At 34.1% G+C, this 27,839-nt stretch overlaps 4 protein-coding genes and 1 non-coding gene across 7 annotated transcripts; 3 read left to right on the forward strand and 2 right to left on the reverse strand.

Annotated features, from left to right (window-relative positions):
* Positions 1–2,250: 2,250 nt before the first annotated feature.
* Positions 2,251–2,324, reverse strand: TRNAV-CAC (transfer RNA valine (anticodon CAC)). Its single transcript has one exon. It is a non-coding gene; the product is annotated as a tRNA-Val (tRNA).
* Positions 2,325–2,685: 361 nt separating this feature from the next.
* Positions 2,686–4,713, reverse strand: LOC110010844 (transcription factor bHLH34). Of its 3 annotated transcripts, XM_020684384.3 has the most exons (5): positions 4,597–4,713; positions 4,207–4,275; positions 3,646–3,723; positions 3,401–3,563; positions 2,686–3,081 (listed from the first exon to the last, which is right to left on the reverse strand). In XM_020684384.3, exons 1-5 carry the CDS (start codon positions 4,671–4,673, stop codon positions 2,923–2,925), a joined length of 546 nt encoding a protein of 181 aa, XP_020540043.1. In that variant the 5' UTR covers positions 4,674–4,713; the 3' UTR covers positions 2,686–2,922. The 3 variants fall into 3 exon arrangements, with proteins under 3 accessions (XP_020540043.1, XP_020540036.1, XP_020540039.1); XM_020684377.3 differs by lacking the exon at positions 2,686–3,081 and having other exon boundaries at positions 3,088–3,563; XM_020684380.3 differs by lacking the exons at positions 2,686–3,081; positions 4,597–4,713 and adding an exon at positions 4,424–4,560 and having other exon boundaries at positions 3,089–3,563.
* A 52-nt stretch (positions 4,714–4,765) lies between these two features.
* Positions 4,766–6,180, forward strand: LOC105647102 (putative glycosyltransferase At5g20260). Its single transcript, XM_012233097.4, has one exon. The coding sequence runs from the start codon at positions 4,948–4,950 to the stop codon at positions 6,004–6,006; it is 1,059 nt and encodes a 352-aa protein (XP_012088487.1). The 5' UTR covers positions 4,766–4,947; the 3' UTR covers positions 6,007–6,180.
* Positions 6,181–8,082: 1,902 nt separating this feature from the next.
* On the forward strand, positions 8,083–14,356 carry DFB (DHFS-FPGS homolog B). The gene is made up of 16 exons (XM_012233076.4): positions 8,083–8,264; positions 8,355–8,509; positions 8,600–8,665; positions 9,200–9,309; positions 9,620–9,680; positions 9,759–9,842; positions 9,954–10,010; positions 10,146–10,206; positions 10,544–10,590; positions 10,719–10,796; positions 11,380–11,544; positions 11,628–11,921; positions 12,599–12,677; positions 12,881–13,027; positions 13,345–13,505; positions 14,029–14,356. The coding sequence occupies exons 2-16, from the start codon at positions 8,357–8,359 to the stop codon at positions 14,083–14,085; spliced, it is 1,620 nt and encodes a 539-aa protein (XP_012088466.1). The 5' UTR covers positions 8,083–8,264; positions 8,355–8,356; the 3' UTR covers positions 14,086–14,356.
* Positions 14,357–19,188: 4,832 nt separating this feature from the next.
* LOC105647077 (putative disease resistance protein At1g50180) lies at positions 19,189–26,800 on the forward strand. Its single transcript, XM_089722670.1, has 4 exons — positions 19,189–20,214; positions 23,474–23,500; positions 24,968–25,967; positions 26,220–26,800. The coding sequence occupies exons 1-4, from the start codon at positions 19,270–19,272 to the stop codon at positions 26,798–26,800; spliced, it is 2,553 nt and encodes an 850-aa protein (XP_089578796.1). The 5' UTR covers positions 19,189–19,269.
* The last annotated feature ends 1,039 nt before the right edge of the window (positions 26,801–27,839 follow it).

The following is a 27,839-nucleotide window of genomic DNA, read 5'->3' on the forward strand; positions in this document are numbered from 1 at the left end:
CCAAATGTGGAGAGAACTTTCTTACAGTTCTTGTCACCTTCTCACTGAAAGTAGCTGCAAAACTGCAAAATAAGTAATTAGCACCAAGTAATGAAGGAGTAAAAGTTTAATTTGCTTGGCACATATCTTAGCCAAGTTTGGAAAAGTGGGCAATAAGAGATAATAGGAAAACTAAGAAATGAAAGAAATTTCCGTATTCTCTATTTTGGATGATGGAAAGTAAGAGGGGAAAGAAAATAATTATAGGATCCATTTTCTCTAAAATTTGGGAAGCAAGTGAAAGGAGAATCGCTAAAATTATATTTCGGTCCTTATACCTATTTACTCAAAAAATAGTGAGTTCACTATTTATAAAATAATTTTCCTTTGCCTGTTTCCTTCCTAGCATCCAAACAAGGGGAAGAAAATAAAATTTATTCTCAATCAAAACTTTAACCCTTTATTTTCCTCCATTTCCTCCTACCCTTCCAATGAAATTTTAAGAACTAACGCATACGGATATACCAGCAGGCCAGCACCGGGCAAAAGGTAGGGGTTAAGATTGGAAATTTAGAAGTAGCATGGCATAAAAAAAAAAAAAAAAAAAAAAACACAGTTGGCAGTGTCTCAGACACATGCACTTAGCAAAAAATAAACTTATCTTTGTTAAAGGAAGAAACATCATGAAACAAGACATCAGAATACTTGAATGCATACTTCCTGACAATTTATTCATTCTTGTATTCCCCATCATCATTATAACTAACTCTTTTCCACAGATCCCCCACTCTAACTGAAAATATAATTTCTTGACCGCAAGTGATACAGGCTATATTTGTCCCACAGTTAGAATACAATACAGCCAATATGAAACTAAGCTAACAAACCCAGCACTTATGAAGTCATCGCCTTTTTTAGCAACTGGTACAAGAAATATGCTAAGCTTCTACCTCAACTTTGTTCTAAACAAGGTCCTCCAATGATTTGATCCTTGGGGAATTTATAAGCATAAATGTTCTAAAAGATACAAGACTTTGAGGCAATGCTTCTGGTCCTTTTGGTAAACAACCACGAAATAAATGGGAATTAGATAGCATAAAGTTATACGCAAATTCAATCAACTTTCAAAGAAAATCCAAGTTATCAACATCTGATTAACATAAATGATATTATCTTTTCATGTAAATCCATGAAAATCTTAGTCGTAAGAACTACTTAATTCATCACAAGTTATTTACCAGCCAACCACACGAAAAAACCAAGCAGAAAGAGATGTATGAGTGTGTTGGCTGCTCGGTCATTTTGAAACTTGTAAGATAAAAGACTATGCCAATGCAATTAAAGCACTAGCTGGAATACAAACTATTAAAAACAGAAGATTCACACGGCGACATTAGCATACCTATCATTAAGAAACGCAATGCTAAGAGCTGTCAAAGCAGCAGCAGTAATAGCTATCGGCCTCGTGAGACATGCAACCCCTGAAACAATAATACATGAAAATTAATCGTAATTATCATTAATAACAAATAAACTCCTACCCAAAATTTAAAATTAAAAATTAAAAATAATTCACTAATAGCTAGCGGGTACTTCGTTTTGCTTACCGAGAGCCAACACAATCACAATGAAGTAGTTGGTCCTATAGCTGCCAAAAAAAAAAAAAAGACAGAAATTCTTTTAAAAAAAAAAAAAAACCCTCAAACCCAGAAAATTAATAAAAAAAGGTACTCAATTTCTTCACTGAAAAGTAAAAATCCTTATAATAAAAGAATGATCAATAGATTAAGGATATAAAAGTAAATATAGAAGGAAAGAGGAATTACTAGTAAAGATTGCACTTGAAGCGGCTGTTCCACTTGGGATAAGATCGAGGGATGGTGAATCTAGAGAAGAATTCATGGAGAGGGCGAGGTGGAGTAGACCAATCTACTTCCCTTAAAGCACCCATTAGATCTTCAGCCGTCACAGTTCCCCAATCCATCTCTCTTTTTTTCGATCGCTGAATAGGCTATTCAGGCAAGACGAGAAATGAAAAGAAAAAATCACAAATTTTTGAGCTTTTAACACACAGGAGAAATGGAGACCGGTTTTTCTGTGTGGGGAAAACTTTGCTATTGCAACCCGACGACGATAAAGAAGCTTCTGGATTTTCTGTCGCGTTAAGAAAACAAGCCGATAGATATCATATTATATTTCATTTAGGCAGCTGTTTAATTAGAAAAAAAAAAATAGAAGAAATTAAAAATAAATAAATTATTTACATAATAATGTCTGAGCCCGGGTTCGAACCGGGGACCTCTAGTGTGTGAGACTAGCGTGATAACCAACTACACCACCCAGACAGTTGTTAACGGGTAAATTATACACTATATAACTTAATCACAAATAATTGATTGCCTTTTCCAACGTTGACTATGTGAATTGTTTTGGGTTATATTATCCTTTTGCAATCTTATCCCTCACCCAGAAAAGTTGTTAATTTTCTAGTTTAGCTCGATTAATAATGTCTAGCAAGTTGATTTCCCATTCATCTTATCTATCTTCACTTAATTTCATGCATTTTTAATTCATACAATCATTAAACTCCAAGGGTACTTCTTCCACCACAATACAACTTTATTTTGATGAAGAAGCAAATGGATAATGGATAATGGATTGAAAGTGAAGGTTATGCGTTCAAATGTTGATAAGACAATTATCATTCAAGGAGAAAAGTAAAAAATTTCTATATGATTAATTTAAATTTCAGAGTAGAATGTAGTATAGGATTAGTTTAAAGTGACGAACATTAAACTCATTTAGTGCGAAAACAGTTTCTGTGGTCAGAAAGAAAACTGAGAATGTCACACTTATGCCATCGGACGTTTTGGCCTCGAGAGGTATATATATATATATATATAGAGTGCCAAAGAGATCCAGCGGAAGATCTTGGCATATAATTCATGGGGTACGTGAGAGGCGTGTTCTTGTAGTCGTTGGATAGAAAGAAAACTGCGGAGCAAAGGAAGATGGAATGCTCAAGCTCTCTACAGCATTTTCCATCCTTTTCTTCTCTGCTTTTAGCATCAAGTTCTCTTCCTGCAACTCCAACTTTTCTTCCTGCATCCATTGTTTTTTTTCCATCAGTAACAGAAGCAACTGATGATCATTAATTTTTCTACAATTTTGACTGTTCCTTTTTAAAATAGTTAATGGGGAAAGGGATTGTCAAAGTTTGAACCCTTGAACTCTTGCATTATGAGACTTCTATTTGACTACTAAGGTACAAGCAATCTTTACATACATTGTTGATATATAAGATTAGATGGAATATATGCCATAATTCTTCTAAATGCATATAAAGGACTTGTGAGTAGATATATATAGGCTGGAGTTGAGTGAAATGCAAAAGCAAAAAGCAAAATAATGAATAGGTTACTTTAAGGTTTTCAATCGTTTCCTGGAGAAACTTGTTTTTGTCCTTAAGTTCCTTTGCTTCAATGCGTAGATGGTTCAGAAGATGAGCTGCATATCTCAAGATGGCAACTTTATTGGAGTTCTGAAAGTTCCCAGGCTCTAAAATGGAATACAAGTCCATAAACCTGAAAAAAAATGCTAGTTTGAACAAGAAACACACATATAGACATCTAATAACAATGTAGACAAGACATGCAAAGATCATGCCTCTCATTCAGCCTATCTCGCCGCATCTTCTCACGGCAAGCCTTGGTCCTCGATCTAGCAGAAGAATCTAAGCAAGCTCTGTAAAACAACAACACGATGGATGGTTAAGGCAAGCTCTGTAAAACAACAACACGATGGATGGTTAAGGTAATAGTAAATGATGAATTTCAACTATTATGAACAGAATGTAGCCAAAATAATGAACCCTTGTAATTCTGAAGGCAGATTGCCTGATCCATGAACAGAAAACTTGTCAGCTACACAAGATACTATGTACAAGATATCAATTACAAGCTGCATATAGCCAGAGGATTAACAATTAACAACCATAGAAATTACAAATACTCAAATAATCCATACTACCCATCATTAATATCTCAGATTTGATCAGCATTCTTTAGTTAGTAATTGTAAACCTATTTGACGTCTAAAGACTCTGTATTAAGTAACATATTCTATAAAGAGAGTTAAATTTTATAATCTAACTGCAAATTGCACCATATCTGACTCACAGCTAAAGAGTCTAGTGAAAGTGAAACACCAAGAAGCATGCACTCTTACCTTTTATCCTTGGCACTATTAGAGTACTTGCTATTTGGCATAACATTAACATCACGATACTGTTTGCACCTGGAAGAAAATATCCCACAAGGTAATTATACAGTTCTATGGAAAATAAAAAGAAAAAGTAAATTCACCAATTAAATTACGCCCAGAACTCATAATTTGGAGGAACAATGATATTTCATCGTGAATGTTAATTAATGAAATAAATTACCAGGTAGTCTCTTTCTTATCATTTACGGTGTGAGGAGACCAACAGAAACCACTTGGTTGAACCTCTTCCATTGAAATATACACTCAAAGCATTTCTTACATTTTATAATCCTTCAGCTTTTGAAGAGAAAAAAAAAAAAATCAGATCAAAAACTGTCTTCAGACAGAAAAAACCTGCGGCAAGGGACGACACCGAGTAACGCTTCCACGTGAGCCGCACACTTGTCACACCAAAATTGTCCACGTGTCATCAATATAATCCATCTTTCTTCTACTTAAATCCAACTGGCGTGAGTGTTGGGACCGGCTTAAAACCGGCGCGTAGGATATGGCATGTGGATGTAACGTTTTTCTTGTCCAAGAACGGAATCTACTTTTGTTGTTGAGCCCTTTGAGCTCTGCTTTTGACCTTGGGATTGGGAGAAGCTATTCGTCTTCTTCAAAATTCAACCTCAAATCAAAATCATAATTAAAGCACAGAACTTTCTTCAGCAAGGGCTATAGGGTTTTTGATTCTGTGTTAAAATGTTCATGACTCGCTTTTCTTTCTTCCTTTGCTTCTCTTTCTTCACATTACTCTTTCTTCACTCTCAATCCGCCATTGGTTCTGTTTCAGTGTACCTCTCACCCAACATACTATTCCCCAATTATCAAAATATGCTGAAATCTTTCAGAATTTACATTTATACCCCCGCAAGACCCTTGTCTTTCGCCTCTCCAGTTGAATCTCTGTTCTTCTCTTCTCTTCAAAACAGTCCCTTTGTAGCCCAAAACCCAGAAGAAGCTCATCTCTTCTTCGTGCCCTTCGCTTCTGGTATCTCCACGCGCTCGATTGCTCATGTAATTAGAGATCTTCGGATGGATTTCCCCTATTGGAATCGTACTCTCGGTGCCGATCATTTCTATGTTTCATGTTCTGGTCTCGGCTACGAATCGGACCGAAATCTTGTGGAGTTGAAGAAAAACTCGGTTCAGATTTCCTGCTTTCCGGCACCGGAAGGTAAGTTTGTTCCCCACAAGGACATAACATTGCCTCCGCCGGTATATTCTCTTTCTGCGCACCCGCCCAGAAACAAAACTGCGAGATATCGAGGTTTTGTGAAACACAATGGGGTCAAAGAGTCAGCTTTAATCAACGACTTGAGGAATGCTTCAGATTTTCTAGTTGAAGCTGAGCCGTCGGATGAGAAGACTTTGGCGGACAGACTTGCGAGTAGCGAGTTTTGTTTGTTTGAATATGGAGCCGATATTTCGGGGATAGGAAAAGCTTTGCATTTCGGGTGCATACCGGTGGTAATTACTGATCATCCGATGCAGGACTTGCCGTTGATGGACGTGTTGAGGTGGCAAGAGATTGCTGTTTTTGTGGGGTCCAATAGTCTGAATATCAGTGGTCTGAAACGTGTTATGGATCGCACGTGCGAAGGTGATACATCCGAGGGAATGAGGAAATTGGGTGCGGCAGCGAGTATGCATTTAGTATGGAATGAAATGCCTGAGCCGTACGATTCGTTTCATATGGTGATGTATCAGCTTTGGCTTAGACGGCACGCAATTAGATACGCACGAAGAGAATGGCTGTAGGCCACTTGTTATGATGCAAAATTTACCGATGTAATATGCCTTCGAGCTATAAAAAAAAAAAAAAAAAAATAGTATGTCACATTTATTTTATATTTAAAAAATTATTTATTTTAAAATATTTATCATGTTTGCAATTTTAAGAAATAATAAATATTTTTTTCTATTTACTCTTTATATATGTCCAATGATTATTATTTTAATTTATTGGTTTTTTTAGATAATTATTATTAAATTAAAAGTAATATAGTCAATTTATTCAATAATTTATTATAATTTAGATAAATTTAATAATTTTTTCAAAGGACCTAAAATTCCAAATGCGAAAAGCATGACAATTATTATGGAACAAAATTTGTATGGAACAAAAATAGTATCAGCAAAGAATATAAGCTTTCCTAATCTAAGGATTTTTTTTTTTTCTCTCTCTTTTGTTGCTTTGATTTCAAGTTAAGCATAGAACATTGCTAGTCATCGAAGAAAAGTGAATATGACATTAATGATCAACGTGATTCTAATTCCTTAAAAATACATTTTTTTTTCTTAAATATCTAAAATTATAATAGTAATCCAATTTATGTTTAAAATTAAAACTTTACCATGAAATTGAATTTTTTTTTTTTTATAGTATTACCAAATGTGTATTCCATCTCCTCGTGAATTGAGTTTTTTTAATTAAACTTCAACTTTAAATTTTATTGATTGGATTAAGCTTAATTAATACCTCACTTATATGTACTACCTCTGTTCCATAATACTTATTACATTTGGAATTTTACGTCTTTTAAAAAAATCATTAAATTTTTCTAAGTTACAATAGATTATCGAGTAAATTGAGTATATTACCTTAATTTAATACTAATTCTCTAAAAAAACCATTAAATTTAGATAATAATTATTATCATATATAAATGATAAAACATGTAAAAAATATTTATTACTCTTTGAAACCACAAATGTGACAAGTATTTTGGAACAAAGTATTTTTTCAAATGTGACAAATATTATGAAATGGAGGTAAAACGTCAACATGATCAATTGTTAGAATGGAGTAGGGGTGGCCACGGTTCTAAAACCAAACCAAAAATTAACGGTTTCGGTTATGGTTTGGAATCGAACGGTTCCGGCTGATTTTAAATAATTCTGGCCGTTTTCGACCGGAATTAGAACCGTCTGTTTCGAGCGAAATTGGAACCGCAGGTTCACGGTTCCAAAACTGATGGAATTGAAACCAAACCGATTCGCACCGATTCCAGTTTCGGTTTCGGTTCCCACCGGTTTGGAACTGACGTTTCTGGTTCCGAAACCGGATTTTGGCCATCCTTGGAATGGAGGCATTAATAATAATGTCAGTTTTAGAATTTTATGAAATTTCTTTAAAAGGGGAGTAATAATTTAGGGCTATAAATGATCATAATCAAGTCAAATTTGAGTTCAAACACAATGCAATAAAAGATATATATTTAAATTTCAAAATTAGATTAAGCTCAACTCATTATTTCTTTTTAATACGGTCTTGAGCAATTAAAGAACAACATATTTCATTTATAGTCCAATCATTGAAATAGACAAGGGAAAAGGAAAGACAAAATAGAAAATATAAATTTGCAAATCAAGGGACTTAATTGCAAAGTAATCAAATAAAATTTTGAAATCAGAACTAAGGTCAGCATTCGTTTGATCAAATTGAACAAAACTGAATCATCTTGGTTTCAGTTGAGCTAAATATATTTTTATACTAACTGAATTCGAAGCCAAACGATATAAAAATTGATTCAAACCGAATTACTTTGATTTATAGTAACCAAATGAAATAAAAATCAATTCAAATCGAATTCAATAAATTTAGTTTCAATTTTAGAGTCAATTATTTCAAATTAAATTAATTATTTTAGATTTAAAAATAAATTTTATTAGTAATTTGTAATAATTGAACCAAAATAAAAAATAGGGTAATCAAATTTCTAAAACAAACCATTAATTCGCTTTGATTCGACTTTGGGTAAGTACCCGGTATCAGTCGCCCCTAGTCGGAACATCTCAATTGGAACAAACATGCTGATGTTGGCTTTCGTCACTTGAATGTAACGCGTATCAAATTACCTGTCGTTTTGAGCGCTAAAAGCTGAACCTTCCAACCAACTTCAATCCTATCGACGTCTTCCCTCCACCACCAAATTCACCAGCTCACTTCTCCACTATCCACTGTATACCCAAACGCGGCATCACCGTAGCTCCAATTCCCCTTCTACGTTCTTGAGGTATATCTTTTGCTCCTTAAATATATATACGTTTTTTCTTTTTAAATTTAAACTTTTTCAACTGAATCCAGTTCTTTTAGCGCCCAATAGATATGGCAGAAGTTGAAAGTGGATCGCCGAAGCGTACAGCGACTACACCATATGAAGAGGCTATGGATGCTTTATCATCTTTGATAACGAAACGCACTCGTGCTGATAAGAGCAACAAAGGAGATCGGTTCGATTTGCTTTTCGATTATCTAAAGGTGATTTCTTGCAATTAGAAGTTCTAGATTTTTTCACGTTGAAATTTTGGTGTGTTTGAGCTGATATTTTATGTTTTATTATGGATTTAGATGCTCGACTTGGACCAAGCAATTGCAGAGATGAAGATCATCCATGTGGCTGGAACCAAAGGAAAGGTACAAAAAAGTTCTGCTTCTTACTTAATTTATCTTAGTATATGTGTTTTTTTTTTACCGCCAATTATACTTAATTGTGTTTTAAAAAGGATATTTTCTTCAACTGCTTCCTTCAACTCTAAAGTTCCTTGCTTCATGTGATTTTCACTTGTATTTGGATGATGGATTGATTGGTAGTTTTGTTATTGCATTTGAATGAAAAAAGAATTTTTTTTTAACATACATGGAAAATTGATACTTCCATTTGTCTTTCATGAAGTTTGGTATAACTACTTTATGTGATCTCGTCCCTTGCTTTCTCTGTCCTTGTTCATTATTAATGCAGGATGAAAGAAATAAATGCTTCTGTTAGCTTTTCTATTTGTATGACACAATGTTTTTTAATTCTGCATTTACTCCTGCTATAGCGAGTGTTATTAAACAAATCTTATAGTTGTGATTATCTAGAGAATTGTTTTGTTGGATTTTCTTTTCTTTTTTTTTTTTTTACTCTATTTATTTGGGGCTCTAATCTTTCTTTGCCTTTGTGCAAAGGGATCCACTTGCACCTTCACAGAATCTATACTGCGTAACTGTGGCTTTCACACTGGGCTTTTCACATCTCCTCACCTGATAGATATTCGTGAAAGATTTCGTTTGGATGGGTGAGTTGTCAAATATGTGAATGAGTGTTATGTCCTTAATTGTACATAAATTAATTGATGAAGATGCATGCTATTTCTTTTATTCCCTAGAATTAGGTAGCTGTTTATGAAATATTATAATTTTTTATTAATATTTTAATAGTGAAGTTACTGTTCATATCATTCAATGTGATTCCCTGAACAAATCAGTATGATTTATTATTTCAACTCTGTTTCATTTCTTAAATGATAGTATCTGCTTCATTTGAAGTAATTAAACATTATTTGCTTCATAACCATCGATATTCTTATTTCTTGTTGGCTGTTGCAGTGGGGACATTTGTGAAGAGAAATTTTTGGCATATTTCTGGTGGTGTTATGATAGACTAAAAGTAATTTCTCTCTCTCACACACATTTGAAATCTACCTAGTTTTTACTGAATTTCCCTGTTGAAACATTCTGCTTACAGGAAAAGACTACTGAAGATATACCTATGCCTACTTACTTCCGCTTCCTTGCCTTGCTAGCGTTCAAGATATTTGCAGCAGAGCAGGTTAGACGTGCATAATTTTCAGCTTTCATAATATGCTTTCTTTCTATGTGGACAAGGTGCTTGTGCATCTAGGATGGGTAGGATTCTGATTTACTAAAATTGTCTATGTAGGTAGATGTTGCTATTCTGGAGGTCGGGTTAGGTGGAAGGTTTGATGCAACTAATGTGGTATGCACACTGCTTATTTGAGGAAGAATTTTATTAATTTAACATGTTCAATAGTAATATACAACTGTTGGCTTTTCCTGCTAGAGTTCTTTTTCCATGTCCATCTGACATGACTTGGATCTCATCTTTTTTCAGGTTCAAACACCTATTGTGTGTGGTATAGCTTCCCTTGGGTACGACCACATGGAGATTCTTGGTTAGTGTTTTATCTATATAAGTTAGGTTAATGTCTGCAATAGTTTGACATGTAGTTTCTTATTTAGTTACTGGTATAAAAAAGAATTTGGTAGATGTTAATTTGTGAATGGAACATATCTTAAATCTAGAGTCTTTCACATATTCTACCAGGATCTCATTTGCTAAGCATTGTTAATGTCTTGATAGATGCCTGCTTAATTGATGTCATATTAACATGCAAACTTTGATTGTGTGGAAATTGATGCAAATAAAACTCTTATTGGATTTTGGTCTCATGTTTTTCCAAAATTTTTTGGATCGAATATGTCAATATATCCTTGCTGGAGTATTAACAGGAAATACTCTTGGTGAAATTGCTGGGGAGAAGGCTGGTATCTTTAAGGTATTCATCTTAGCTACTTCTTCTTCAGGGATATATTTGATGACAATAAATTTGCTTGTTAACTGAATCCAGTTTGAGTATAATTTACTAGGAACTTGTTTTATTGAAGTTACTGGTTTTGAGTGCAGCATGGGATTCCAGCCTTTACAGTGCCTCAACCTGATGAAGCAATGCGTGTACTTGAGGAGAAGGCTTCTAAGTTAGATGTAAGTTGCTTAGTGCATTCACCACTTAGATCTGTTATATACAAAACTAGAAATGCGTGCCTGAAGTTTTGCTTCAAATGATACGCAGTAACTTGTGCAAGTCAACATGCATGATGCTCAAAGCTCATCTTGTAGGAAGTTGGTGTATGTTTTAGTAGATAGATCACATAATAATTCTGTGTTGATGCTTGGGCTCTTCTAAGTTGTTAGACAACAAGGTTGAAGTGATAAGACTTTATCAACCTGTCTCATTACTGAATCTATGGATGCATTTAGTTCAGTCTTAAGATTCTTTGGATAATTAAGGGTATGCAAGATATGACCATACTCGTGTGGTAGAGTTGGAGGCTTCTCTAACAATAGCTTGCATGTGTAATTTCTATTTGTTCCAACAAGTCATTCGTCATGCCCATTTTCTGAAGAATAATGCCACATTACTCCCATTAACAGAAGTTCATTATGCACATAAATAACTGCTGTAACAGTTTCCATTATGGGATAAGGCAATTTCCTTTTATGTTAGATTATGGAAGGATCAGGTTACAACCTTCTATTATGACTGAGAAAATCATATTGATTACAGGTACCTCTTCAAGTGGCACCACCATTAGATTCCAACTTGCTAAACGGTTTACAACTTGGGCTTGAAGGTGAGCACCAATATATAAATGCCGGCCTTGCCATTGCACTAGCTTCTAAATGGCTTCAAAGAACTGGCCATCTTGAAGTCACCTACTTTGAACAAAATGTAAGATCTATATGCTTAATGTGTTCTTTTGCAAGCTTGGTTTTACTTGGCAACATCTTCTCAAAGTTATATGCATGGAACAGAATTCACTGCCTGAGCAATTTATTAAGGGTCTAACAACAGCCTGCCTGCAAGGGCGTGCCCAAATTGTTCCTGATCGATATATCAACACAGAGTGTGATGGAGATCTTGTGTTTTATTTGGATGGAGCCCATAGTCCTGAAAGCATGGAAGCATGTGCGAGATGGTTTTCTATTGCCATTAAGGATAGCAACCAGCAAAGCACCTTCAATTGTCCTTCACAGAACAATTATCAACCTGCGACTGAATTGGTTGAGAAGCACCATGATGGACGACCCAAGAGCAATTTCATGCAGGTACATATTAATTACACCTTGTTTATGCCTCCTGCTTGTGGAGATCTATTAAATCAACATGCTAAATAGAAGTTGAAAATTCATAGTTTTGCACAAGGAACCATTTAAGTGGGCAGTTTGGACAAGGTAAAATCAATTACCTAGAATCGGTCTGGCAGAGCATATGAGGTTACCGTAGAATGCCTTTAGATGGTAGTTTCCAGCTTCCCTGCAAGTCAGAGAGTGGAATGGCATTTTCTATACTAGCTAAGAGATTCCTCATAGGATAGGGACCGTTTCTCAAGACTGAGGAAGCTATATTCATTTAAAGTTTAAACACACTGCAGACGTACACGAAGCAAAGTGCCGAAAATGCAGAAATGATATAGGTACTTTGTACCTAATGTTCTTTAAATTGAGTCATTTGGATGGATGATCACATGCAAAAATTGTGTTGTTACAACCACAATATGTGGTTCGTGGATTCCTTAATAGTGGCGAATGCTGCGAAATAACAATGATGCAACTTTTGTTTTAAATATCATCTGCTTGATTGATGAAACTACATTATCATATTAATTTGAATATTTTAAATATTACTATATGCTTTCGGATTTGCATTCTGATTTTTTGAATTTGGTTTTATTGTAAAACACTTGGGAGCTATATTGAGGTAATGTTTTGCATGTGCCAAGCAGATACTGTTGTTCAATTGTATGTCTGTGCGGGATCCTCAGCTTCTTCTCCCACGACTGATGAAAACATGTGCTAGTCATGGTAAGTACTTGAGCTTGAAGCATCTTTATACCTAATATGTTGAACTGTTTAGGAAATAGCTGCCATTTAATGGAAAATTATTTGTGAAATTGAAGTGTGCATTGAATTCTGAATCTTTAGGCTTCAAAATAATCGCTTCCTGCAACTTAGATCGGTAGTATTTATCTAAAGCTTGTTCTCATAAAGATGGAATTGATATTTAGGTGTCAGCTTCAAGAAGGCGCTCTTTGTACCAAATGTATCGGTGTATTACAAGGTTGGATCTCAATCTTTGCCCCAAACAGATGTTGATTTGTCGTGGCAGTTTACTTCGCAAAAATTATGGGAAAACCTTGTCCGGGGTGATAAAGGTATCAGTTAAATGTGCTTTATTTTAGTATGTTTTGTAATATAAGATAAAAAATACATGCTAGCTTACTTTATTGGACTTATTTACCATGATGGTTTTATTTTCATTGCACATAAATTTTTGGTGTAAATTCTTTTGCCAAGAATTATGTTGGCATATGTCTAGATATTCAAAAAATGACAGCATGAGCTTAGTAAATCAACTTTTATTTTGATTGTTTTTATTATGCATGCAATCCTGTGTTATAGAAATCACAAGTGCATCAAGGAGATTTTTCCTGATTTTGGGCTATAAATAAATATATTTTGAATTTTTTAGGTGGGGAGGCCAATAATGCAGGACCTGTTTGTGAAGAAGTTAAAGATGATACAGGAACTAGTGTTAGGACTTGCGAAAACAGCGCGGTCTTTCCTTCTCTACCATTGGCTATTAAATGGCTTAGGGACAACATCCACCAGAATCGCTCTGTTCGGATCCAGGTAATGCTGATTAATACATTCTGCTTTATATTATATATCCTGCATAGTCAAATTTATTTCCTTTTTCTAAAAATATGGTCACAGTAAAGTTTTGTGCAGCATAACGTATTTGGAACTTGAAAATTTTTTGGAATGGAATAATTGTATTGTTCTCAAGGAACTTTTACTATATTAGTGGAATTCCATGACATGAATAATTAAGAATCATTGCAATTCTGTATTCTTATAAAAATTGTTCCTAGCAGACGCCAACAACATCCAAGCCTTAGACATGATTAGGCAACGGGAAATGGGTAGATATCCTGTTCATATTATCTCATGTTTAAATAAAAATGTATTTCTAGGAAATTCAGGTGCACGAAAATAAAGATTTTGCTAGTCCTATTCTTAGCTAATTAACCTAGTCCTAACGACGGAATTCAAATTTGAGATGCTTTTAGACCGATAAGGTGTTGGCATGCAGGAAACAGCTAATATATTATTTTACCGTATTCAACTTTAATTTTTCTCTCCGAATTGTCAGGTCCTTGTTACCGGCTCATTACACCTTGTGGGTGATGTGTTGAGATTAATCAAGTAGAGCATATTCCAAGGTGTCTTGTTGCAGAAGCTCCCGCTGGAGATATGTGATGGTGTAGATGTAAGGCTGAGTGGAAGCTCCAAGTGAGTTCTCCAGTAGTTATTTAATTTTGACAATTGCACTCCCCCAGCAAGCATTATTGTTGAAGCTGTTGACTGTTCATGTCAATGTACTTGGGGAGTTTGAGAGATGTATAATGTTCAGTGAATTTGCAGAAATTTCATCTTTTTTTATTATTTTTTAACGAGGGATGCATGAAAAATTCTCGGAATTACCTGGAGGGAGAGTCACTGTTCTTCCCTTTCTGTGCGATCCCAAAAACCAGAAAAACAAGTTTTCACGACGTATCACAAAAATGCAGTTTTTGCGACCCCTTTCTTTTTGTAAAATCTTTTGATCCAAAAAAAAAAAAAAAAGAAGTTTATTAGAAGATTCTATATGGAATCACGGTTTCACTATATTATTAGAGTCTGAGCTAAATAAGGCTCCACACAGGAAAGAAAATTGTAGGGATTCACCAATCAGTTCTTGGATACACATACCCTGAAAAAAAAATTAAAGTAGAAACAAGAAACTGGGGACAGTATTTGTATCTTTTTTAATAATTTTCTTGTATTACATCACTTGGAATAAATTGGTCTGGCATGAAGAAAACAAAATAGAATCGGATTAATTACAAGTTCCAATTTGATATAAATTTATATTTTTTGGGAATTGGTTGGAATGGGATCTTCCTCTTCTAAAACAAAAAGGACGAAGATTGGATTTTCTCCTCCAAGGAAAATGGAGAAGGAAAAGTGAGTTATTTTCCATTACTTCAAGCCAGGAAGAGGAACCTAATGCTTTTCAACTTATTTTGAACTCTGGTTCGCTTTGCTCTAAAGCCAATTAACTTGCTCTACTTCCTAGCAAGAACCAGTAAAGTTTAAAGGAGATGTTAATTAAAGGAAATGTACCAAATACAATATCTGAGGGTTTCGATTCCTTGCGCAAAAATGGAACTTACCCAAAACTATCTAAACCAGCCATCACCTCTTTCGTTTTCTATCTACGCTGCAAGAAAAATAAAATGGTTGAGGCTATTGTTTCCTTTGCCATTGAAAGAATTGCAGATACACTTGATCGCGAAGCAAGTTGAGCAATTGCAAATCGAAATGAAGCCGATCCAATGCTTCTTCAAAGATGCAGACAACAGGCAAGATCCAGACGAGCGGGTTCGCAATTTGGCATCCGAAATAAGAGACGTCGCATATGAGTCTGAGGATGTGATTGATACCTTTCTTCTTCTCCCAGCTAGAACAGGCACAAGAGAAAGTGTATCCAGATTCATCAACAGGCTTGCTTTCATCTTCACCGAAGTTAATTATCTACATGAAATTGGAACCCGGATCAAATCCATTCAAGCTAAGATTGGGAGTATCTCTGCAAGTGTGCAGACTTATGGCATCCGAGGTAATCGAAATCCTTTTTTTTTTTTTTTTTTTTAAATTAGAATTAATGTTAGCTGTAAAGTAAAATATGAGAAAGAGAAGAAAAAAAATGCTACAAAAACAAATGGTAGCGTAAAAATTTTTTCGTTTTTATTTTTTTTTAATGTTTTTTCATGTAAATGACGCTATATGTTAAATAAATTAATAGATAGATTTTAAATTCATGTATCATGAGAAAATATGATTTTTTTTTAAAATGAAATATTTTATATTTACTATCACTTTAATATTTTTGATAATTGCGAGTGAGCTCTTATAAAAATAAAAATTAGGTGACTAAAAAATGACAAATTAAAGTCAGGTGACCATTAATATCTATAAAGTACATAAAATTGAATAGTAAAATGAACTTTAAAATCGTAATTTTACAAATACTATAATATTTTTATTCAACATAATTTTATGGAAAAACACTTCAATGAAACATTAATTTGATAATTAATTTATCTAAGCTTCATATATTTCCAAGTTTAATTTCAATTTTAAATATCTATAAATAATAATAAGGTAAAAAGCAATATATACTTTAACAATTTCATAATTACATATATACCAAAACATAATGATAATTATTGATACTATTTGAGTATAATTAAATAAATATTTTTTAGATAAAATAATTATGTAAAATTTAATTTTATTAGGGTTTAATGTGTATAATGGGTTCAAAATAAATAATGATAATAATTTTCATAATACTTAAAAAAATAATATTATAACTTGCAAACGTTAAAATATATAAATTGTAAAATCATAAGATTGCATCACAAATTTGTAAAAATCGTATTGATTTTATTTATTGTTTTTAAAACAGACCAGCCGATCAAATCGTTAACCCATGAATAGGCCGTTGGTCTGGTTCAATAATTTAATCTTGCTAATTTAAAATAAATTATAATCAGGAAAATTGGTTGAAGCATAGGAAATTTTTGAAATTTTTTAATTTTTCTTGAAAAATCTACTTTAATATCCTGTCCTGCCCAATTTTAAAATAAATAATCTAACTTTTATTGAAAATTCTACTTTAACATATGTGCTCAATTTGTTTAAAAAAATTATACTATAATTAATAATTAATTATTTACTTATTTAATTAATTAATAAAATTATGTAAAAATTGTAATTTAATTCTAAAAGTACTACATTATAGTATATAAATGTTTTTATATTTAGTATAAATGATGAATGATTTGAAAATTGTTATAATATTTAAATTGTTACTAGCTTATGTTTAGATATTATATTGATGGATAATATTTAATGTGGGGATGAATAATTTAAAAATTAGTAATTATAGATTGAAATTTCATGATGAACGATTTGCAGTATGTGGCACCTGAGAATCTTATCAGGAAAAATGCAAGCAACCATTTGACTAATCTTCGGAAATTGGCAATAGTTTTCAACATAAAAGGGGAAATGAAAGGCAAATATGAAATCTCCCATTTTCTCTACAGGTCGTCCAGTTTCCTTGCATAAAGAGGCAAGAGGAGAAAGTTCATTTCCAAAACTGGAACCTCTTTCTCACTGTCAACATTTAACAAACCTGGAGTTACATGGAGAGATATAAGAAGGCTAGGAATTTCTACCAACAAGTCTTGCCAAGTTAATTTTGAAGAATTTTAAGTTCAAGAAAGATCCAATGTGTGTTTTAGAGAAGCTGCTTCATCTAAGATTTTTATACTTGCTCTCTGGATCATACGTTGGATAAAAATGGTTTGCTCTGAGAACGGGTTTCCACAACTTAATACTCTTAGACTCGAATCTTTAGAGATAGTTGGGAAATAAAAGAAAGTGCAATGCCATGTCTGAAGCATTTATATTTACATGGGCTGTCGAAATTGAAGATGGTTCCAAAAGGGATTGCATTTGTAACTTCCCTCCAAGAATTGAAAGCCAGTTACATGACAGAAGAATTTACATTTAGAAGTCGATTCATAATCTTCAAGCGACATACACCCTCTATTTCAGTATCTGCGGGAAAGGTATAAGTTAAAGCAAGGTAATAACGCCTTCTTCTTTTAGCAAGAATTACCATTTGTCTAGATTGGATCTATGAGTCCCCTTATGAATTATTGTAATAGTTTAAGAATTTCTTTATTCTACCACTGATGTTTTTGTATTCTGTAAAATTCTTCTTCCTTTATGAATAGCCATTCTTTTTTTTATTGGAATATTCTATTGAACTATATGATCTATTCCTCTCTTTCTTTGTTAAGATACCAACTAAAGGGAAAGAATTTGCAGCTCCAAGGACTGTGGCTCAAGGAGAGATGGTTGCTTTCTATTGGAGTTGTGGGAGTTGTTTTGCTGTATATATGTGTTATATTTTACTCAGTGTTTTCGGAATAAATAAAAAATTTATTTTAAATTTATAGCAATTTAAAATTTATTAGTTTGTATACTTTTTCCACATATTGTTTTGAAAGTCAATTATTCGAAGTCTTTTGGAGTTTCTTGGCTTTTTATGTATCATGAATTTTTCAATACTTGTGTTTTAAAAAATTTTGAACTAATTAATAATTATGTAAAGAATTCAATTACTGTAGAATACGTTATTAATCACAGATACACAGATTAAAATTGTCCATTCAAGGAATAACTTTCCTCGTGAATACTTAATTATTTTTTAATTTGTTAAATGAAATTTTATAAGTTTAAAAAATGAATATAACAGATATATTTTTTTAAAAAATGAAAACGTTATTGTTTCAACATTTTTTAATTTGCTCCTTCCAACTCTAAACACGTTAAATGTTTGTGACGGACATAGTGATTTAATAACCTATTCTCAATAATAAAGTCCTAAAAATTAGAAAACAAATAACAAAATATCATTACTACAATATTCTAATATTATTAAATTATTTTATGGAAAATATGAATCATTATAAAAAATAAAATAATACTAATGAGTGTTGGATGGGCTGTGAAATAGAAGATTATCTAATGAATGAAGCAAATACTTATTGACCGAGCTGCACATGCGTTGAAGATCTCACTATTACAATATTAATTTGGTGAAATTTCTTTTGTTTTTGTCTATCTTCTAAAATTTTGGTTTCCTCAAAAATTGTATATATCTTTCAGTTTGAAAGAAATTCTTGAAAATATTCAAAAAAAAACCTTTTTAATCAAATTTGAACTTTGAATGCAACTGAAAAGTCAGCTCCGGTTGTGAATTGTAACTTTGTATTTTATGCAATTATATCTACTTGAACCTACTAAATAAAAAAATTTAATGGGCTCCATTTATTCTAATAAATTATTAATTTAAAAACTTTAGCTTTCAGGTTGAATCAAGTTCGAGTAGAACCACATATCAATACTCTTATAAGATTTGAACTATTTTTTCTCATAATGTTTTTTTGGTCAATGTTGGATGCCAATTTGATAAGAAATGAAACTGAACAAAAGCCAAAATTAATATTTTCATTGACTAAGTTGCTAGAAGGATCTTTTTATTTAAAAACCTAGAAATCCATGAATCAGTCTGCAACATATGGTGCAGCAGTTAGAGTATCTAGAAGAACTGAGGCCCAAATTCTACTTTGCTAATCAGCAGAGTTCATTTGTCATATTTTTTTTATTCCTTCTGCCTATGTTGCTTCGTTCTGGACAAGATTAGTGGAAATCTTGTCCAAGATAGGACAAGATTAAGATCTTTTACAAGAACAGAACATACAAGAATAATATGGTAGAGGCTCTTCTTTCTTTAGCTATTGAAAGAATTGCTGATTTGCTTATTGATCAAGGAGTTTTTCTGCATGGTGTAAGAGAGAAGGTTACTCGCCTACAAGATGAACTGAAACGGATGCAATGCTTCTTGAAAGATGCCGACAGAAGACAAGAACAAGATGAACGTGTACGCAACTGGGTAGCTGAAATAAGAGATGTTGCTTATGAAGTTGAAGATATCATTGATATCTACATTCTTAATTCTGCAACAAGTAGCAGAAAAGGGATAACCTCATTTTTTACCAAAGGCCCTAAACTCCATCATATTGGGACTAAGATCAGATGCATAAGGGCTAAAATTTGGGAGATTTCTACTGGTATGCAGACTTATGGCATCAAATTTGCTGGTGAAGAAAAGGGATTTAGTTCAGCAAGTGAAATGCAACAGCGATTAAGAAGATCAGATCCATATGATGAGGAAGAGCATGTTATTAGCTTGGAAAGTTGCACAAGAGATCTTATGGCTCAATTGATGATAGAGAAGAATCAACTCCGTGTCATTTCAATAGTAGGCATGGGAGGACTGGGGAAAACCACTCTTGCCAAGAAATTGTATAATCATATTGAAATTAAGCGACACTTTGACTGTTGTTCTTGGGCTTTTGTGTCTCAACAATTTTCTCCAAGGGATGTTCTGTTTGGAATTTTGATAGAAGTTGCTCCTGAAGAAGATAAAAGGACATTGGTAAGCATGAAAGAGGAAGAGTTAGTTAAAGCACTAAAAAATGTGTTGAAGGGGAAAAGATACTTGGTGGTTCTTGATGATATGTGGGAAGAGAAGGCGTGGGATAGTCTCAAACGTGCTTTCCCAAGAGGAAAGAAGGGAAGCAAAGTTTTGTTCACCACTCGAATCAAGGAGGTTGCTTTATATGCTGATCCATGGAGCTCAGTGGTAGAACCTGTTGGTTTAGAAGAGCAGAAAATTAAGGAAGAGAAGGAAATTCTGCAGAAAAAGAAAAAGCTGCAGATTTTGTGAGTGTGAAGAAACAATTAATTTCTTATTAATTCCATTACAGCATAATGTAAACATTTATAGTAGAGCTAGTCTAAAGTTTGTTCACCAACCTTCCATAAGTCAAGGAAGGTTGTTCACCAAACCTACCTAAAAGCAAGGTAGTTCACCTACCTCTTGATTTCAACAAAATACAACAAAATCTAAATGACTTTAACAAAATACCTCCAAAAATTGTCAACAACACTTGCATCAATAGCTGTAGCTGTAACTTTAACACTCCTCCTTGATGCAAGAGTTGAGACAAACACCAAGTCTATTCCTAAGAAATTCAAATCTTGGTTTTTGCAATGCCTTGGTGAAAATATCTGCTGTTTGGTCTTCAGAATTGCAATGAATAATCTGAATTTCATTTTCCTTTTCAGCTTCACGAATTGCATGATACTTGATTTTGATATGCTTGGTTTTTCCATGGAAGATTGGATTTTTAACCATAGCAACAGCTGATTTGTTGTCACAAAGTATTTTAGTTGGATTTTCTTGCTGAAAATTCAGATAAACTAATACCTTTCTCAACCATATAGCTTGGTTTACAGCAGCAGATGCTGCAACATACTCTGCTTCTGCAGTTGATTGAGCAACTGAAGCTTGCTTTCTTGTTCCCCAGCAAATGACAGCAGAACCAAGTGAAAAACAAAAACCAGTAGTGCTCTTCATATCGTCCAATGAACCAGCCCAATCACTGTCTGAGAACCCCAACAACTTCACACCATTTAATCTTCTATAAAACAAACCAAATTCAGCAGTTCCTCGCACATATCTCAGAACTCGTTTGGCTGCTGTAAGATGGTTTTCAGTTGGAGAATTCATGAATCTCGACAGTAAATTTGTTGCAAACATGATATCTGGTCTTGTTACAGATAAATACAGCAAAGAACCAACCATGCTCCTATAAGTTGAAGCATCTATAGAGTGAGAACCATCATCCTTTTGCAATTTTATTCCATGGGCTGTAGGTGTACTCACTGGTTTGCATTTGCTAAGTTCAAACCTTTTAAGCAGCTCCCAAGCAAATTTCTTTTGTGAAATAAAAATCCCTTGCTCATCTTGAGCAATTTCAATCCCAAGGAAATAGCACATTAAGCCAAGATCATTCATCTCAAAAACCTGCTGCATCTTCAATCTGAATTCTTGAATTAATTGTAAATTGTTACCTGTGACAAGTAGATCGTCAACATACACAGAAACGATAAGCACATCACTTCCTTGTTGAGTTACGTAAAGTGTTGCCTCATTCAAGCTTCGTTTAAAACCCAAATTCAGCAAGTAATGATCAATCTTGGCATACCAAGCCCTTGGGGCCTGTTTTAAACCATAGAGTGCTTTCTTCAACAAACACACTCTATTGCTTCCATCATTAAAACCTTCAGGCTGCTCAATATACACTTCTTCCTTCAAAGAACCATTTAAGAAAGCTGATTTCACATCCAATTGAAAGACTTGCCAACCTTCACTTGCTGCTAGTGCCAAAATCAATCTGATAGTGTCAAATCTTGCAACTGGTGCAAAGGTTTCTGTAAAATCAACCCCTTGCTGTTGAGCGTAGCCTTTAACAACATATCTTGCTTTGTGCTTATTGATGGAGCCATCAGAATTTAATTTCAATTTGAATACCCATTTAGTTCCAATTACATGCTTATTCAATGGTCTAGGAACTAAAATCCATGTTTCGTTCTTCATAATCATCTTCAACTCCTCCTCCATGGCAGCTCTCCACTCAGGCAATTTTAAGGCTTCATCCACCTGAGTTGGTTCAAGTGAGACAACATTACATCTGCTGTAAATTTCCTCTAGGGATCTAGTTCCTCTAATTGCATAATCATCTTCATATGATTCTTCTTCATTGTCAACTGGAAGTTCTTGCTCTTGCTGAAAATCAAGAATTGATTTAGAATTTTCTGGTTCCATTTTACTCCAATCCCATTCACCTTTCTCATCGAATTTGACACTCCTGCTGACATACACCTGTTTAGTAACATGATTCAAAATTCTGTAGGCTTTGGATTCACTGCTGTAGCCTACTAAAATTCCTTTTTTAGCTCGTTGATCCAATTTCCCTCTTTTTGCATTTGGAATAAATGAATAACATATGCTTCCAAAGATTTTGAGATGACCAACCGATGGTGTAACTCCAAACCAGCTTTCGAAAGGAGTTTTTCCATCAATAGCTTTGGTTGGAAGCCGATTTTGAAGATATACAGCAGTGTTTACAGCTTCAGCCCAAAGAACTTTGGGTAGATTTTTCTCAAACAAGAGACATCTCGCCATATTCATCACAGATCGATTCTTTCTTTCACTTACACCATTTTGTTGAGGTGTGTAAGCTACTGTTAATTGATGGTGAATGCCAGCTTCTTGCAAATATTGCTTGAATTGATTGGATGTAAATTCAGCCCCATTATCAGATCTTAAAATCTTGATTGGGGAGCCAGCTTGATTCTCTACCATTGATTTAAACTTCAAGAACATTTTGAAAACTTCAGATTTGAATTGGAGGAAATATACCCAGCAGAATCTGGTGTAGTCATCAATAAACAATAGAAAATACTTGCTGCCATTGTAAGATGAGACACTCATAGGGCCACACACATCAGTGTGTATTAATTCAAGTTTCATAGAAGCTCTCCATGCTTGATCAGATGGAAATGGTGTTTGGATGAGTTTGCCTAACTGACATATTTCACATATACTGCTGTCTTCTTCAACTATAGATGGCAAATCAGCAACTAACTTCTTGGATTGTAGCAATTTTAATGAATTGAGATTGGTGTAACCAAGTCTCTTATGCCACAAATCAGATTCTTCTTTATGACTCAAGCAAGATTCTTCTTTGAAGTCTCTTAAATTTAGAGGAAAGCTTCTCCGTTTCATTTTGACAGCAAATAACTTTGAGCCAGAAGGATCACTTATTTCACAAGTTTTATCTTTAAATAGCAAACTGTAATTCTTATCCAGCAATTGACCAACCGAAAACAAGCTTTGATTTAGTTCCGGTACGTAAAGAACATCGGAAACAAGCTTTGTACCTGAAGGAGTTTGTACAATCACATCTCCTTTGCCTTTGACATCAACAAGCCTGACTTTTGAAGAATAGGTTATATCCAAGCTATCGAAATTCACCAAGTTTGGTGTCATGTGGTTAGTGCAGCCACTATCAACAAGCCATGCTTCTTTAGCTTCAATTGAGACACCACATTTTTCAATTTCATTTACTGCAAATAGTTGTTCTTCATACTTTTCAGAATTTTCGGTGACTTGTGCATGATGATGGGCTTGTGTTTGCTGATTCTGGTTTGTAGAACAAACTTTCTCGGTGTGACCAAATTGCTTACACACCTTACACTGAGCTCCAGGTCTGAACCAGCAGTAGTTCTCAGTGTGGTTTGTTTTTTTTGCAATGTGGACAAGGTGGAAATCTGTCCTTCCTCCAATTTTTTCTGAAATTCTTCTTCATTTTTGGTTTTCTGTCAGTTTGCTGGCCTCTTGAACCTCCTTCTTGCATTTTTGTTTTATGAGTCACAACAAGAGCCTTCTCTCCAATGGTTTCTTCTTCCCTATAGGCTTTTCTTTGTTCTACAGCTTGTAGAGCATTTGAAAGCACATTCAAGGATATTTGTGACATGTCCCAAGTTTCTTCAAGAGAAGAAATCTTGGCTTCAAATTTTTCAGGGAGAGTCACCATAACTTTCTCCACAATTCTCTTCTCTTCTAACTCTTCTCCCAACAATCGAATTTGGTTTACAATTTTCATAACTCTATCAACATAATCTTTCACCTTTTCATTTTCCTTCATTTTCAACATTTCAAATTCTTTTCTTAAATTGAATATCTGCAACTGTCTAGTTTTTTCAGATCCATGATACTCAATTTTTAACTTCTCCCAAGCTTCATGTGCTGTCTCACATGTCATAATCTTGGTGAAGATAGGATCTGCAACAGTTGCATGGATATAGGACAGAGCTTTTGGAGCCTTAGCAACCTCTTCTTCATGTTGTCTAATCTGCTGAAGGGTTGGATTTTGATTAAGAGGTGGAGGTACTCTGTTTTCCTCCACATACTGCCATAATGCAAGCCCCTTGAAATAAGCTCTCATCTTCACAGCCCAAACATGATAGTTTTCCCCATTAAAATGAGGTGGTGAAAGAAACATGCTGCTGGAAGCCATTTGAGGAAAAGCAAATAAACAGAAAAACTTCACAAATTCTGGTTTATTTGGTGGCTTTCTCTATGACTTTCACTCAAACACACACACAGCCCTTTGAGATCAAGGTTGCTCTGATACCACTTGTTGGTTTAGAAGAGCAGAAAATTAAGGAAGAGAAGGAAATTCTGCAGAAAAAGAAAAAGCTGCAGATTTTGTGAGTGTGAAGAAACAATTAATTTCTTATTAATTCCATTACAGCATAATGTAAACATTTATAGTAGAGCTAGTCTAAAGTTTGTTCACCAACCTTCCATAAGTCAAGGAAGGTTGTTCACCAAACCTACCTAAAAGCAAGGTAGTTCACTTACCTCTTGATTTCAACAAAATACAACAAAATCTAAATGACTTTAACAAAATACCTCCAAAAATTGTCAACAACACTTGCATCAATAGCTGTAGCTGTAACTTTAACAGAACCGCCATATTTGACAATTGAAGAAGCTTCTTATTAGCAATGCATTTCCTAAAGATATTGTACGGAAGAGTAGTTATCCATTAGAATATGAGAAGTTGGGGAAGGAGATGGTGAGAAAATGTGGAGGACTACCTCTTGCAATTGCTGTACTTGGAGGTTTGTTGGCTAATAAGTCATTAAAGGAGTGGGAGCTGGTGCAAAAAGATATTAATTCTCAATTCATCAAATTGCAGCAGTCTTATCAATATGCAGGAGTAAATTGGATACTAGCTTTGAGCTATGATGATTTGCCGAGTCGCTTAAAACCATGTTTCCTCTATCTTTCCCAATTTTCAGAAGATTCAGAGGTTCAAAAGAAAACGTTGATTAGAATGTGGATTGCTGAAGGCTTTATATCATCTCCGCTAGGAGGAGGAGATGATACGATGGAAGATGCAGCTGAAAAATATTTAGAAGACCTTGCCAGTAGGTGTATGGTTCAAGTGAGCCAAAGAGACCATACTGGAACAAGAATTAAAAAAATTCGCATTCATGATCTTATGCGACACATGTGTTTGTCTAAAGCAAGAGAAGAGAATTTCCTCAAGATTGCTGAACATCGAGAGGACACCACAACAAAGAGTTCTTCCAATACTCTGGGCATAACAACAAAATCACGCAGAATTGCTATTCATCCTCGCATACACCAACATGATGTTAATAAGAAATTTCGTACACCCTTGGTCAAAGGGGATGCACACCTTCGTTCTCTTTTCTACTTTGCTGAAAGGTCCAGGTATGGCATGACAAGGCAACAAGCAGTATTTCTTTTTAAGAATTTCAGACTTCTTAGAGTCTTGAATCTTCAAGGTGTATATCTATATGATGGATATAGTTCTAAAGAAATTTGTAACTTGATTCACTTAAGATATCTTGGATTGAGAAATACTAGATTAGGCAGAAAGAATAGTTACATGTATTCTATGTCCACTTCATTGCCAGCATCAATAGGTAATCTGAAGAGTTTATATACTCTTGATTTAAGGGACAATTATTGGTTAAGGTTGGCTGATGTACTGTTCAAATTAGACTATCTGAGACACTTGTTAATAGATAGAGATGATGTCGGGCATTTGCGGTTGGATACACTAAGAAATCTTGAAACTTTGACATGGATAGAAGCTAAGAATGTAATTAGAAGAGATGCAGTGTCCAAATTGACTAATCTTCGAAATTTAGGAATATATTTTGAGACAAGGGAGGAAGCTGAGGTGGTTCTACAATCTCCAATTTTTGGATTAGGCCATCTGCGATCCTTGAATATGCGAATGAGATGGAAAAATTTTCCAAATCTGGAACCACTTTCTCATTGTCATCATCTGACAAAACTGCAGCTAGATGGAAGGATTGATGATAATGTACACTCTTCATTTCATAACCTGCAATTTCTGCCAGCAAGTCTTACAAAGTTAAGTTTGTGTCATTCTCATTTAAAACAAGATCCAATGGCTACTCTAGAGAAGCTGCCTAATTTGAGGTTTCTGTCTTTGGATGGAGATTCATATGAAGGGTCTGTAATGGTCAGCTCTGCTTATGGTTTTCCTCAACTTGAGGTTCTTAAACTTCGATGCTTAGATAATTTGGAAGAATGGATAATAGAAGAAGGTGCAATGCTGAATTTAAAGACTTTAGATATAGATAGCTTGAGGCAATTAATAAAGGTTCCTGAAGGTTTGAAGTTCGCAAGTGCTCTTCAGGAAATGAACATACGTTGGATGCCAGAAGCATTTGAAAAGAGGATTCGAGTTATAAATAAAGAAGGTGGCGAGGATTTTGACAAGGTGAAGCATATACCTTCCCTCATGTTCTATCCTTGAAGAAGCTGACACAGGAAGACAAAGTGAGCATTTTCATTGGCATCTGCAGCAATGAAAAGTCTTGTGCATGTTCCAATTACAGTTTTCTTAGGAATCTTTTCACTTGGTTCTTCCTTTAGTATTATTGAATCCTCAAATTTGGTACTCTGTTTCAGGTAGTACTTGAAAAAAAAATAGTACTTGGATACACAGTCTGAAAAAAATTACAGTAATAACAAGAAACCAGGCTTATTTTGTATATGGATTGAAATATGGAATTTTATACTACATTTCCATTCCCCCATATTTCATATGCCAATATTTAAAAACACATTCCATTTTAAATTTCATATTCTGAAATTAAATTGCAAATTAGGATTTGATTTGGGTTTGGTGGCTTGAATATTATATGCCCTTCTATTTCCACAAGCACTCTAAGACTATTGAAGCTCTAATAGCATGACCATATTTGGTAAACTTAACTGCTTTAATAATTATTAGTTGTTTTAATAGCGGTTAATTTTTTTTCTAATATAATATTTCATCAAACGTTAAAGAGAATAATGTTACATTATTCATTCTCTCAAATTCTAAATATTAATATAAACGTTTTATCACCAAACACTATAAATAATAGAGATGACATTTTGATAAAGTTCAAAACACTAAACGTTATATGAAAAGCTATTGCCGAATAGATTTCATATTAATATTCAAAATTAAATCCGATTTGAAACCAGCTAAACCCGAACAAAGTAGACCATTTTCTGGTTTTAGCTAAATTTGAATTGAGAACTGACTGGTTTATAGTTCAACCGATTAAACCGAATAGTACGACCTGGGTTTGAAAATACTGGACTAAAGCTTTCACTTACATATCTAGTGCTTGGGGCATTTATGGGCCTACGGAGTTGGAGCGACAAAATGGAGATAAAGAAGATTATATCCCTTTCTATTTTTCTTCTTTAGGTGATGTAGATTCCACATTCACACTCAGGCTTTCCAAGACTATTAAAGATCCAATGTCATATTAGTAAAATGGAGATAAAGAAGAGAAAGT

The sequence above is a fragment of the Jatropha curcas genome, chromosome 6 (assembly GCF_041381405.1).
Source record: "Jatropha curcas cultivar XTBG-Jc1 chromosome 6, XTBG_Jcur_1.0, whole genome shotgun sequence".
Lineage (NCBI taxonomy): Eukaryota > Viridiplantae > Streptophyta > Magnoliopsida > Malpighiales > Euphorbiaceae > Jatropha > Jatropha curcas.